Below are 15,278 nucleotides of genomic sequence, written 5' to 3'. Positions count from 1 at the left end.
TGTGAATTGACAGTTTGACGTCATCAAAAAAAAGCCACTTCCTGTCAAGAAGCCATAAAGCATCACCCTTCTTGCCGATGAAATAAAATTTCTTTAATTTGTCAAGCGACATGTTTAACCAATTGCGAGTTTGTTATTCACTGGCAATCGTCCAATTATGTTTGAGCACGTGCATAGCTCCGCCTTTTAAACTGTTATGTAGAACAAAGGTGGAGTTAGCAGTCTATTGGTTATGTCAATCATTGTCATAAAAATGTGTTTACCGAGGATTTAAGCAATTGTTTTGATAGTCAGATTAAAAGTACAAAGATTTGATTACAGTGATCACAGTGTGTCATCGGATTATAAGTTTGTGGATTATTTAGTGCAAACTTTATAATAATAATTTATTAATTTGACTAACACATTTGATTTGTGAAAATGCCTCGAAAACGCCATGCCTATGACAATACGTTTAAAATACGCGTGATAGAGTTTGCAGAGCAATCAATAATAGTGCTGCTGAACGCGAGTTTGGTGTTTCGTATTTTGTTGATGTGTAAATTACGATGTACATGTATATAAGTTCTGGTTTCCTAAGTTTTTTGTTTTTATGTGGTTCATTATGATTTGCTTGTCTATATTTTCATATATTATTTTCAATTTCCTAATTATATATCGATTCGTATTGATTATATTAAACAAAGTACATAATACACATGTCCGCTATGTCTACGTCCCACAGTGCTATATTGACGTCATAGTCTATGTATAGAATAAAAACCCGTACATTTAAAATTGAGTCTGTTTATGAAATTCTTGCACAGATAATTTCTGACTCGACTACTGACATGGACGTATTCAAAATCTCCGATTTTCGTATCATTTTTTACCCCCCGAGTTATGAGCGGGTAGACTTATGACTGCATTTTTACGGTATTTGGCACATTTGTTCACCATCATTGGACGGTGTGTCGCACGAAAGAATTACGTCAATACCTGAAAGGTCAAGGTCACGCATTTAGTTCAAAGGTCAAAAATGGCCATAAATGAGCTTGTCCGGGCCATAACTTTGTCATTTATTGTAAAATTTTAAAATCAGTAGGCACATTTGTTCACCATAATTGGACGGTGTGTCGTCCGAAAGAATTACGTCAATATCTCAAAGGTCAAGGTCACACTGAGTTCAAAGGTCAAAAATGGCCATAACTAGTCGTTCATTATGAAATTTTAAAATCATTTGGCACATTTGTTCAAAATCAATTGACGGTGTGTTTTGCAAAAGAATTACGTTGATATCTCCAAGGTCAAGGTCACACTATGAGTTCAAAGGTAAAAAAAGGCCATACATGAGCTTGTCCCGGCAATAACTAGTCGTCCATTGTGAGATTTTGAAATCATTTGGCACATTTGTTCAAAATCAATGGACGGTGTGTCAGCGAAAGAATTACGTCGATATCTCCAAGGTCAAGGTCACACTACGAGTTCAAAGGTAAAAATGGCCATAAATGAGCTTGTCTGGGCCATAACTATGTCGTTTTTTGTGAAATTTTCAAATCATTTAGCACATTTGTTCACCAACATTGGACGGTGTGTTGCGCGAAAGAACTACATTGATATCTCCAAGGTCAAGGTCACACTTTGAGTTCAAAGGGCAAAAAAGGCCATAAATGATCTTGTCCGGGCCATAACTATGTAGTTCATTGTGAGATTTTAAATCATTTGGCACATTTGTTCACCATCACTGGACAGCGTGTTGCGCGAAAGAATTATGTCGAAATCTCCAAGGTCAAGGTCACACTTTGAGTTCAAAGGTAAAAATGGCCATAAATTAGCTTGTCCGGGCCATAACTATGTTGTTTATTGTCAAATTTTCAAATCATTTAGCACATTTGTTCACCATCATTGGATGGTGTGTCGCGCGAAAGAATTACGTCGATATCTCCAAGGTCAAGGTCACACTGAGTTCAAAGGTCAAAAATGGCCATAAATGAGCTTGTCCGGGTCATAACTTTGTCGTTCATTGTGAGATTTTAAAATCATTTGTTCACCGTCATTGGACAGTGTGTTGCACAAAAGAATTATGTCAATATCTCTAAGGTCAAGGTCACACTTTGAGTTCATAGGTCAAAAATGGCCATAAATGATAATGGCATAATAATTCTTAAAAATCGCCATAAATTAGATTCTCTTGTTTTGTGGAGACAGCATGCAAAATAGTCTGTGTCAATGCATCATGTGGGGGTATATTTCACGTCTGTGACAAAGCTCTAGTTGAAACATATCTAGCCATATACCAAACACATAACGTGTTCAGTGACCACAATTCCTTTTCTGTAATGTTATAGCTATTAACTTACATATTGTGCCTGAGTAAAAAGCATTATTTTGTCAGATGGCTCTCTTTTGGGAACTTTAGATTATATATCTGATTTGAGGTATGAAGTGTTCAGTTAGAATTGCTTTGTATTTGATATTTATCATAGAGGACTAATACTATTAACAATGACTGGAAACTTTGTTTTTGCAGGAATGAAAGTTGAAGGAATTTACCGGAAGGCAGACCAAGAGTCAAAGATCAATAATCTGCTACAGAAATTTAGAGAGGGTAATTTTGATTACAGGAGAGATGGAATTGATGGCAAATTTGGCTGCTTTATCAGCCAGCCCAGTTTGATTGCAAGATTGAGTTGTATAAAGAGGCTTGAACATATTGTTTATATTGATTAAAATAAGGGTTGATAAAGTCAGAATGATAACAAAATTAATTTTATTACTGAATGTTGTCAAATAATTGTATTAAAGAAAAAAGACTTACCTGTAGCAATATTTTGTGGTCAAACTTCACATTTCCATATAAAACATGCTTTTTGTCAAGCCTGGCTTCTCTCAACTGATTTGTCTTAGATAAACTTAAAATTATCTGACCTTTCGTAAGTCTTTCACCGTGGCACAACTGACTGGTTGTACCCAAGAAATTGGCTAATGAGTGTCATTACTTTAGTGTCTTTTAGCCCATAATCACATCTCCATTGAGGAAATAACACCCTGTGGTATAAACTAAGTGTTATTTCCATTTATTTAAAAACATCAAACACACTCATGAGAGTCCAACAGCCAATTGTTAAGTTTGTCCAATCCTCAAGAACCTGTAGTCAACACTTGCCTAGCATTCTCTATACAGCACAGTAAGCCATATAAGTTCCAGATTCAATCATACTCAAATAAATATGTTTAAATTACACTCTGCAGATGGTCTTAATGCATGTGTGTAAAGTGTCATCCCAGATTAGCCTGTGCGTGGACTACTGGTCATGTACGTAATTCCGGCCTGTACGTAAAAAATCGGCCACCTATGTAAAATCATTTTCATGATCTTAACGCACATATTTTGTTTTTATTTATAAAAATCAACATGAAAACCATCCCTACTCTCAATGTTTTGCAAATGTAAGAACCACATCACTGTAAACGTTTGGGTTAAAATGTCACAAATATAGCGGGAAATATTTGGCTCGTGGGGAAAGTGATGTCATCATTTGTTTCAACAATTATATTCATATAAGAAACAAATATATTTGATAAAATTATTTTTATTTTATCTAATAAACTTAAATTAAAGTTTTACCAATTAATTGTACAAAAAATTATATTCAAAACATAAAAATCAGAACCTAAATATATTTTTTAATATATGAATTACCTCCCTTTATAAGAATATTACTAGATTACATGTTTTAATATTATATATAAGCGTTTACTAATCATCAAAACTGAAGTCAACTTTTCAAACAAAATGTGTTTACTTTTTTAGCTATGTTTGAAAAAATTTATTAAACACATTCAAAAGAAATATTTTTTTTAATGAATTAGCAGTTTCCCATTGTTTATATTTATTAAAATAGGTAGGGGGAGTAACTGGTATAATAATTTCGCATTTATTTAAATTTCAAGTCAAAAATTTTAATAGTATAAACATTGATTAATACTCTGAATTTGAGGACATTTGTCAAAAGATAATGCTTTGTAATTTTATCTGCAGATCAAACTGAAAAGTGGCCGATTTTTTAGGTACATTTAACCTACGAAAATGGATAGTTTACATGTCATCATTTTCTGTTCATTAAGTAACATTCACTGATCTAATTCTATTTAAATTTTCATGCTAGGTTAGTTTTGAACCCAGGATTATATATGTGAAGTTTAGTTTCAACCAGTTGCCTAACACTAAAGATTTTTCTTAAATAGTCCCAAAAGTGGCCGGAATTACGTACATGACCAGTACTATCTCCGCCAAAACTTGATTTTTGCTGAAAAGAGACTTCCTTTGAACGAAAATGAAAATGGAAAGTGTGGTACCTTATTTGCCTGTGTGGACTGCACAGGCATATCTGGGACGACATTTTACAGCTTATGCATGAAACTGAATTTTCTCAGAGTGAAGCTCCTATTTTTATGCCCCCAGATTGAATGATCGGAAGTATATTGTTTTGGCCTGTCTGTCTGTGTGTCTGTACCTCAACTTTAACATTGGTCATAACTTTTGCAATATTGAAGATAGCAACTTGATATTTGGCATGCATGTGTATCTCATGGAGCTGCACATTTTGAGTGGTGAAAGGTCAAGGTCATCCTTCAAGGTCGAAGGTCAAATATATGGCTTCAAAGCAGCGCAATAGGGGGCATTGTGTTTCTGAAACACGTCTCTTGTTTATCTTACCTCTGCAGATGCCCGTTCAGTGGTTTTGCGACTAGACGAGGTAACAGTGTACATGGTCAGTAACACTCTGAAGAGATTTTTTCGTATGCTGAGAGAGCCAGTGTTCACCAGCGATCTCTACAAGCGATGGTGTCAGACAGCCAGTAAGCAACTAGTTTTACCTCTGGTACAAAGTAAAGGGGGGGGGGGGGGGTGAACTATAATTTCATTATTGAAGTAATCAAAATATTGCATTCTGTCTTTAAGGCTCAATATTTAGTTAATATAAAATATTGTTATTAAAATTGGACTTCAAAGTCTAAAATTGTGCAAAAATCTTTTTTTACTAAATAATCTGTACAAAATGACATGTAGTTTCACCACTAATGTCACTACACTACATTTGCAATATATGTGTTGTTTCTCATCAGATGAGACTGACCACAATACAAAGCTTCAGTGGTACAAGTATCTCCTGCAGCAACTGCCTAGGATTAACTACCTCACAATCAAATACTTTGTCATTCACCTGTACAAGTAAGTATCTACTGCACCATCAAGTACTTTGTCACCCACCTGTACTAGTAAGTGACTACCTTAACTCTTTACCTCTTAGATACACATTTTAACGCATTTGTAGTCCCATAGATAGAAACATTATATTTAAGACCTTTCTTACTAAATTCAAGTTTTAAAGGCTTCATTTCCAACCCTTAGTTACTGATGAGCAGCAAACAGCATGAAACCTGAACAGACTGCGAGTTACTCACAGGCTGTTCTGGTTTTATGCTGGTAGCAAAAGCCATTTTCACTTTGCTTTTATGGGGGAAAGGGTTAATGTAACATGCTTTGTCACTCACCAGTAATTGTTAGTAACTACATAAAAATCTACTGCACTATCCAGTACTTTATCACCCACCTGTACATTTGCGTACAGACTTCACTGTCAATTACTTTATCTCCCACCCTTGCAAGTCAGAATCTAACCGGTTTCCGGATGATAACTCAAGAACGCTTGGGCCTAGGATAATGAAACTTCACAGGTACATTGATCATGACTCGCACATGACCCCTATTGATTTTGAGGTCACTAGGTCAAAGGTCAAGGTCACGGTGACCCGAAATAGTAAAATGGTTTCCGGATGATAACTCAAAAACGCTTATGCCTAGGATCATGAAACTTCATACGTTCATTGATCATGACTCGCAGATGACCCCTATAGATTTTCAGGTCACTAGGTCAAAGGTCAAGGTCACGGTGACCCGAAATAGTAAAATGGTTTCCGGATGATAACTCAAAAACGCTTATGCCTAGGATCATGAAACTTCATAGGTACATTGATCATGACTCGCAGATGACCCCTATAGATTTTCAGGTCACTAGGTCAAAGGTCAAGGTCACGGTGACCCGAAATAGTAAGATGATTTCCGGATGATGACTCAAGAACGCTTATGCCTAGGATCATGAAACTTCATAGGTACATTAATCATGACTCGCAGATGACCCCTATTGATTTTCAGGTCACTAGGTCAAAGGTCAAGGTCATTTGAAAAAAAAGTTATGAGCTATTGTCATCACCTTGGCGTTGGCGTCTGGTTTAGTTTTGTGTTTAGGTCCACTTCTCTCATAAAGTATCAAAGCTATTGCATTCAAACTTGGTGCACTTACTAACTATCATGAGGGGACTGGGCAGGCAAAGTTAGATAACTCTGGCGTGCATTTTGACAGAATTGTGTGCCCTTTTTATACTAAGAAAATTGAAAATTTGGTTAAGAAAAAAGTATACTTTTTGCGATTGGGAATATAGCCAAATTTCGGCTATAAAATCGGTCCAAAAAAAACAACCTGCCTAGGATCATGAAACTTCATAGGTACATTGATCATGACTGGCAGATGACCCCTATTGATTTTAAGGTCACTAGGTCAAAGGTCAAGGTCACAGTGACTTGAAACAATAAAATGGTTTCCGGGTGATAACTCAAGAATACTTAGGCCTAGGATCATGAAACTTCATACGTACATTTATCATGACTAGCAGATGACCCCTATTGATTTTCAGGTCACTAGGTCAAAGGTCAAGGTCACAGTGACAAAAAACGTATTCACACAATGGCTGCCACTACAACTCACAGCCCATATGGGTGGCATTCATGTTTTACAAACAGCCTTTGTTTGTTAGTTTTACAACGTGCTCATGGTGAGCTTTTGTGATCGCTTTTTGTCCGTCGTCCTTTGTCCATTGTGAGTTGTGCGGCGTCAACATTTGCCTTGTTAACTCTCTAGAGGCCACATTTATTGTCCAATCTTCATGAAATTTGGTCAGAAGATTGGTTTCAATGATATCTTAGATGAGTTCGAAAAGGGTTATGTTTGCTTGAAAAACATGGCTGCCAAGGGGCGGGGCATTTTTCCTTATATGGCTATATATGGCTATAGTAAAATCTTTTTAACACTCTAGAGGCCACATTTATTGTCCAATCTTCATGAAACTTGGTCAGAAAATTCATCCCAATAATATCTTGGACGAATTCAAAAATAATGCCGGTTGGTTTAAAAACATGGCCGCCAGGGGGCGGGGCATTTTTCCTTATATGGCAATATATAGTAAAACCTTGTTAACACTCTAAAGGCCACATTTATTGTCCAATCTTGATGAAATATGGTCAGAAGATTTGTCTTAATGATATCTAAGATGAGTTCGAAAATGGTTACGTTTGCTTGAAAAACATGGCCGCCAAGGGGCAGGGCATTTTTTCTTATGTGGCTATAAAAGGCTATAGTAAAATCTTGTTAACACTTTAGAGGCCACATTTATAGTCCGATCTTCATGAATCTCGGTCAGAAGATTCATCCCAATAATATCTTGGACAAGTTCAAAAATAATGCAGGTAGCTTGAAAAACATGGCTACCACGGGGGCAGGGCTATTTTCCTTAAATGGCTATAGTAAAACCTTGTTAACACTCTAGAGGTCACATTTATGTTCTGATCATCATGAAACTTGGTCAGAAGATTTGTCCCAATAATATCTTGGATGAGTTCGAAAATGGTTTTGGTTGCTTTAAAAACATGGCCACCAGGGGCGGGACATTTTTCCTTATATGGCTATGTATGGCTATAGTAAAACCTTGTTAACACTCTAGAGGCCATATTTATTGTCCAATCTTCATGAAATTTGGTCAGAAGATTGGTCTCAATGATATCTTGGATGAGTTCGAAAAATGGTTTTGGTTGCTTTAAAAACATGGCCACCAGGGGCGGGAAATTTTTCCTTATATGGCTATATATGGCTAAAGTAAAATCTTGTTAACACTCTAGAGGCCACATTTACTGTCCTATCTTCATGAAACTTGGTCAGAAGATTCATCCCGATAATATTTTGGATGAGTTCAAAACTGATGCCTATTGGTTGAAAAACATGGCTGCCAGGGGGCGGTGCATTTTTCCTGATATGGCTATAGTAAAACCTTGTTAACACTCTAAAGGCCACATTGATTTTCAGATCTTCGTGAAACTTGGTCAGAAGATTTGTCCCAATAATATCTTGTTATCTCAGGTGAGCGACTTTGGGCCTTTGAGGCCCTCTTGTTTAGTCATGTACTCCACAAAGAACTTTTGTTTCTGAATCATTTCTTCTTGAGAAATGTTTGCAGTGAAAATTGAATTGCATACATACTTAGCATTTTCCATCATGCATTACAATTATTGACTTAAATTTTTACCTACATAAAATTAGATCTGCTTAAATATAAACGCACACTTTTACAATATTTCTCATGATAGAGTGTCGCTTTCCGACAAGGAGAATGCCATGACGATAGCTAACTTGGCCACTGTAACCAGCTCCATGATGGTTTCCGACAGCGTTACTGATCCGGTACGTGTAGCTTTAATCAGTTTCTATATAAGTTGAACTGTTTGAAAATGGGGCTAAAAGGCAGATTAATCGATAAGGGACAACACTTTCCACATAAACTAGATTTTTGTTAAGAAGTGACTTCCTTTAAAGGAAAAAATACCATAAAAAGGAAAAGTGTTGTACCTGATAAGCCTGTGCAGACTGAAGAGTCTAATTTGGGACGACAATTTACATATGTATTGATTAAGCCCTGTTTTCCCAAAACAAAGCTCATATGTTATATTCCAAGCTTTACCAATCTAGTTAGGAGTAGCTGTACCCGTTTTGCTCTTCACAGCATAACTATTAAAGTATGGGTGAAATTAAATAAATCTTTTTTCAGTCTGACAGTTAAGTTGATAGAGGCATCTGCCGCATGTCTCGGCAAATGGTGCTTGTTCATGCCAAGGAATTCAAACTTATTTTCAACAAATATCATGATGGTATAGGTGATTTCATTGAATTCAATAGCCCTTTTGTCGCATTCTTATAATCAATTATTGGGAGTATTCATGAATACCAAGTCAGTTATATTCTTAATTATTTCACTTTAATTGTAATATATATTTGGCGTATCTGTTATGCATGTGTATATTTTATGATCATTCAGTTTGTCCTTTGTTGGTTATGTATTTAATGTACTTGTATATGAAGCATTTTCTAAATGAAAACACCTCACGGGCTTCAGTGCATCTTGTTCATTTAATACACATTGTAACTTTGATTTATAGCTCAACTAGACATTCATTTGTTGGTGTCATCATCTGTGTAATTCTCTTATTGAGGTAAATGCACAACTTAGAAGCAAACTTAAAGTTGTTATTTGAAAGTAGCATGAATCCAGAACAGCCTGCTTGTAACTAACAGACTATTCAGGTTTTATGCTTTTTGCTGCTCATCAGTATTTAAGGATGGGAAACTAAGCCTTTTTTAGCTCACCTGAGCACAACGTGCTCATGGTGAGCTTTTGTGATCGCCTTTTGTCTGTCGTCCGTTGTCCGTTGTGAGGCCTCAACATTTGCCTCGTTCACTCTCTAGAGGCCACATTTATTGTCCAATCTTTATGAAATTTGGTCAGAAGATTGATCCCAATGATGTCTTGGATGAGTTCGAAAATGGTTACGTTTGCTTGAAAAACATGGCTGCCAAGCGGCGGGGCATTTTTCCTTATATGGCTATAGCAAAATCTTGTTAAAACTCCAGAGGCCACATTTATTGTCCGATCCATATAAAACTTGGTCAGAAGATTCATCCTATTAATATCTTGGACGAGTTCGAAAAAGATGTCGGTTGGTTGAAAAACATGGCTGCCAGGGGACGGGGCATTTTTCCTTATATGGCTATTGTAAAACCTTGTTAACACTCTAGAGGCCACATTTATTTTCCGATCTTCATGAAACTTGCTCAGAAGATTTGTCCCAATGATATCTTGGATGAGTTCAGATAGTAACCTTTGCTTGAAAAACATGGCTTACCAAGGGGCGGGTAGTTCTCTCTATATGTATATAGTGAAAACAGTCTAGCCATAATGTTAAAAAAAGATAACCTGTACATACTTTCTAATAGTTAAGAAATAGTTAACTCCCTTGTATAAACCTTGAACTTCTTTCATAAAATGTGGTGTACATAAGGCTACGACTTTTTTTTTATTGGTTTACAATAATTATTTTGAAAATGGTCCATCAGGCGGTCGAAAAAAAACAACAAAAAAACATTGGAAAAAAAGTTAATACTAATAACATCAGAACAAAGACAACATATCTTTTATAACCTTAACACAGAGACAAAAAATCAAATTATGCAATGAAACACATCTATATCTTCAAATGAAATGTGTCCTTAAAGCACCTTTTGTAACATCAGGCAATTTTAAACACTCCATTACATGACATTCGTTCTTTTCCCATTAAAACGAAAAACTGCGTTTCATTTCTGTTCTTTGATGCGCACCATTACGCAATGCGATGCCTGTTGCAAAAATCTTATAAATTATAAGATAAACAACTCATACACAAATTATGTGTTTGCTCTTACTCGACTTATAAGATCGTCCATGAAAAAAAATCGAGGTAGATCGATCCCCGCGTCGTCGCTGTAATGTTTTTTAAAGTTGTTGTTGTCATGAAAACTCGTTGATTAACAACGCAAAACGTCATATTTGAACTGACGCGAATTAATTTAATCATATTTGCCAACTTCGCTTTTGCTTTATTTTGAAAATTTAATCTAAAGTTTAATGTTAGCAAGTGTTTTTTTTATTACTGGAATTGTAAACAAGGAGTCAGTTAAAGTCTTCCGAAAATGTGCAGTCTGTGTGAATTGACAGTTTGACGTCATCAAAGGAAAGCCGCTTTCTTTCTGAAGTAATAAAGCGACAAATTTCGCGCCAACAAAATTGGCTTCCTTTGTCTAGCAATCAACATGCCAAACCAATCGTGTGTTTGTTTCTCAATTGCAATCCTCCAATTTAATAATGGCACGTGCATAGCTCCGCCTTCGAATCTTTTGCTGAGAACGGAGGCGGAGTTTAACGGTTAATTTGAGCTAGTGTTTTACGCAAGTTTAGTTCCAATTTACCGAAATTACTCGGCCCTAAGAATTGAAACGACAAATACATTTATCAATGATTTTCCGAGATATACCGATTTGTTCCGATTTCCAAACTTTCTGTACAGTACCTATAAACTATGGCGGATGTGTTTTCAAAATTCCTAAACACATATATCATAAATAATGGCAGTGTTTTATTGGATTATTTATACTAATTATCAAATTGCAAGGTAATACTGTTTATCTACTATAATATTGGGTTTGTTTAATATAAATAACGTGTTAAACAATATAGTTGCGTCACAGACTCGGAAATAAATTTTGATGGGTTCGACATTTTACTGACGCTGACTTTCCTATTGTCTGTAATTTTTACCCAAAATAGATTTTGAGAAGTGCCCATAAAAGGACTGGTACATGTACATAATGTGTCACATTGAAAAATATCCCGATCTCTGCAATATATGTGAACCTATTGTTGATTGTACTTACTTGATTTTATTCGCAACTGTACTCAAACCGGATGTTTTTTCTCGTTTCGCTTGTTTTTTAGTGCGGTCAGGAATAAAATATATATACAAAAGACAATTTTCCGTTTGATTTGTTTTCCCATTTTCCAAAAATTAGGGTCGGCGGTTTTGTAAACCAAGAAATATAAAAGTCGTGGCCTAAAGACAGTAGTTTGCATGCAATTTAATAAACCTATCTCATAAAATAAATGTACATGTACTAATGCACTGTAGAGCCTTATCTTTGATCTTTACTGATAAGCCAAGTTAACCTACTGTGTGTTGGTGTATTTAGCAGATTACTGTGCTATGAAACTGTTTTCATGGCAACCTTGTTATTTGGCATTTTCTAAATTATAAAGACTCTTTTGATTGAAATAACTTTTGTGAATTCAAGTTGCAAATTTATTTAGGGAAATCAGCACAGTGGACTTCTAAATCTATGTTTAGTTCTCTGATCAGCATTAACAAATGTAATACCTCCGCATTTGCTCAGTACATGGTTAACAGTTTTCTGTAAGTCTGTGTTCTGAAGAAAAATATATTTAACATAGAAATTGTGATATAAATACACAATAGTTAAAAATTTAGACTAATATACGGAAAGTATATTTACAGCTCGGATTCTTCGATTAAACACCAATAAGTCTTGCTGAAGTTTAGTTTTAAAATTATCCAGAAACATAATTGTATTACTTTCAAGTATCGCCTCCCGGCAGTATAATCGGGATGCTCAAATCAATTTATTTAGAGCAATCAGCTTATCTTCTAGAAAAATGTCAAATCTAACGTATTAGTCTTATTACATTTAATAATAGTTGCGCATCTATGTTCCAAAACAGTTTTTGTTTTAATTCTACTTATCTATTAATTATCCCTTTACTCTCAAATACCAGCTGCATTTAATATCATTAGTAACGCAAATAGTGGGTTTTAAGTACATTTTCTCTATCTCTTTAATTCCTGACCAAAGTATATCCGTGATATGTGTACATTTAGACACGATAATTTTTTGTCAAAAAATGTTCAACAGTAAAGTTGGAGAATATTTCAATTAATTTTTTTATTTATCCACATAATTGAATTTTGACAACAGTTGTTGCTTAAGCTGTAAATGATATTTTTATGTACATATCTTTACTCTTTCTTCTTGATATTCATAATATACACTAGGACTTTGTGATAGTTATATATACGTTAAATAATAGCCATATTAGGTAAGTTCAACAGACAACACTGTTCTTTAAGCTAAGAAATATGAAATATCACGCCCATTAAATTTATATATATTGTATAAACCTCTCTTGGAAATATATAAGTACATAATATTTCTATTTCAAGAGCTTGCTTCAATGTTGTAATCTGTTCTTTCTATGCAGTCAGCATGCTGATTTTTTTCCGAAAATAAATGCCAGACAGGTGTATTTATGAGTTTATCTCTATATTGATACCACTGTATAGCAATTGCTGTTCCCTGCAAAGGGCTGTAAATAAGGGGTTAGGCATCAAGCAACTGTCAGAGATATTGAGGTATTGCTGTTGCTAATGGTTATTTCATTGGTCTGTGGGTCATTAAATTACATGCAACAAAATGTGTGAAAAGTGGTCAGCACAGGAATGTGGGGCCTGTCTTAGAACTGTGCAGATAGTTTACATCAGTGGTCAGTGACAAACTTTGATCAGTGCTTATCTTTACCTGGATGCTAAGAATAGGAGTGCTCTTATTTGATTGGGTTATAGGACAAGGGTAAGGCCGGGTTTCCATGTCTCCGTGTCCGCGTTCCGTGTCCGTGTGTCCGTGTCCGCGAAAAAACGAACTGGTTGAAATCTGTTGGAGCTTTTCCATGTATCCGCGTTCCGCGTCCGCATTTTTCCTCCGCGTATTGCGTGTGGGACGCAATACACGGACGGCAGTCAACATGAAAGGTCGACTTTCAAGCATAGATATTAGTGAAAAATAATATATTTAGTAAGGGATCACCCTGAAATATACAACCAACGTATGGAAGAATACAAAGACAAAGAAATTGCATCAAACATCTGGCAAAGCATAGCCAAAGAAATGTTAATTGATGGCGTTTCATGTAAGTGGGAATAGTAATATGCGAATATATATCGTTTGCATATTGTACACTCTATAATGGCTTTTCAAAAGGCACAGTATATATTTCAAATAAGATATAACGCTAAAAGAAGTCGCTATTTATGTTCTTTTTTTTCTATGCGAGTTCACATATACGTTTTGAAGTCTGTCTAATACGAATAATTCAGTAACGTTTATCAATATAATTATGCTAATTGTTTGACGGTTCCGTATGATGGCACATGTCATGTACCTATGTCTGTGTTTTCGTCTACTAACATGCATTACTGCCGATGCAGTCATCTTAAAAATGTGTGCTCTTCTAATAACGACATCCTTATCCAAGCACCACCACGTTTGGAATGAGCTTTTTACACGGTAAGGCTAAAATAATAAGCGGATGCATGGAAACGATACTCCGTGTCCGTATACGGAATGCGGACAGGAAACGCGGACAGGGAACGCGGACGCGGAGCGCGGACACGGATGCATGGAAACCCGGCCTAAGGCAGCATTTTCACCTAACACCTTATCATGAAGGGCGAAATCCATAATGAATTGCTTGACAATTAAACACTGGGGAGCAAGGTAATTTGATATCTGCTTGCCACCAGCCAGCACTGTGTGGGATGATTACAACTGATAAGAAAGATGAAATGTGCTCCAGTGTTTTAATTTTCTGAGATAATGATATTATCAATTTACAAATAATCAGATGAGAATGAAACAAATTACACGTTAAAGGATAATCTTCTTGCACAAAATGTTGAATTATTCACTATATATACTTAAGAAAGTAATCAGGTCATAATTCTTTTTAACCAGGTTTTCCGAAGGAAAAAACTGGTTATTAGATTGGCGAATGCGGGCGGGCTGGCTGGCTGGCTGGCTGGCTGGCGGGCTGGCGGAACAAGCTTGTCCGGGCCATAACTATGTCGTTCATTGTCAGATTTTAAAATCATTTGGCACATTTGTTCACCATCATTGGACGGTGTGTCACGCGAAATAATTACGTCGATATCTCCAAGGTCAAGGTCACACTTTGAGTTCAAAGGTCAAAAATGGCCATAAATGAGCTTGTCCGAGCCATAACTATGTCGTTCATTGTCAGATTTTAAAATCATTTGGCACATTTGTTCACCATCATTGGACGGTGTGTCGCACGAAAGAATCACGTCAATATCTCCAATGTCAAGGTCGCCACGACTAAAAATAGATTATTATTTTTTTAAACAAACTTACAAAGGGGGTTAATTTTGTTTGTTCATTTCAAAAGTTCAGTTTGAGTTTTCTCCCTTTATCAGATTTTTTTTCACAATGAAAACCTGGTTTTGTGACATTTTGTCCCTTGTTATTTTGTAAACTACAATTTAGCTACATATGAATTAACAATCAATAACTGAATACATATATTTGCAGTTTTAGATTATGATAATTGTATGCAAATGTATTTATGAATAAAGCATACAATTTGAATCTGACTGAAAAATAACAGCATTAATTAATTGATAACGAGACTTTAAAAGGAGCCACTTTTCCAGTTTATATTTTACTGAAAAC

The 15,278-nt window shown here is 35.6% G+C and overlaps 1 protein-coding gene across 9 annotated transcripts in view; it reads left to right on the top strand.

Annotated features, from left to right (window-relative positions):
* LOC127879450 (arf-GAP with Rho-GAP domain, ANK repeat and PH domain-containing protein 1-like) overlaps positions 1 to 15,278 on the top strand; it is a 194,743-nt gene that overhangs the window by 132,410 nt on the left and 47,055 nt on the right. For all 9 annotated transcript variants that reach the window (XM_052426286.1, XM_052426284.1, XM_052426282.1 and 6 more), the window contains 4 exons: positions 2,510 to 2,587; positions 4,708 to 4,842; positions 5,110 to 5,215; positions 8,462 to 8,555. In XM_052426286.1, the coding sequence (XP_052282246.1) occupies positions 2,510 to 2,587; positions 4,708 to 4,842; positions 5,110 to 5,215; positions 8,462 to 8,555 (413 nt within the window). The remainder of the gene's footprint in view (positions 1 to 2,509; positions 2,588 to 4,707; positions 4,843 to 5,109; positions 5,216 to 8,461; positions 8,556 to 15,278) is intronic.

Source organism: Dreissena polymorpha, chromosome 4 (genome assembly GCF_020536995.1).
Source record: "Dreissena polymorpha isolate Duluth1 chromosome 4, UMN_Dpol_1.0, whole genome shotgun sequence".
NCBI lineage: Eukaryota > Metazoa > Mollusca > Bivalvia > Myida > Dreissenidae > Dreissena > Dreissena polymorpha.
The sequence above is the reverse complement of the archived record's forward strand: the minus strand, read 5'-3'. Positions and strand labels throughout refer to the sequence as shown.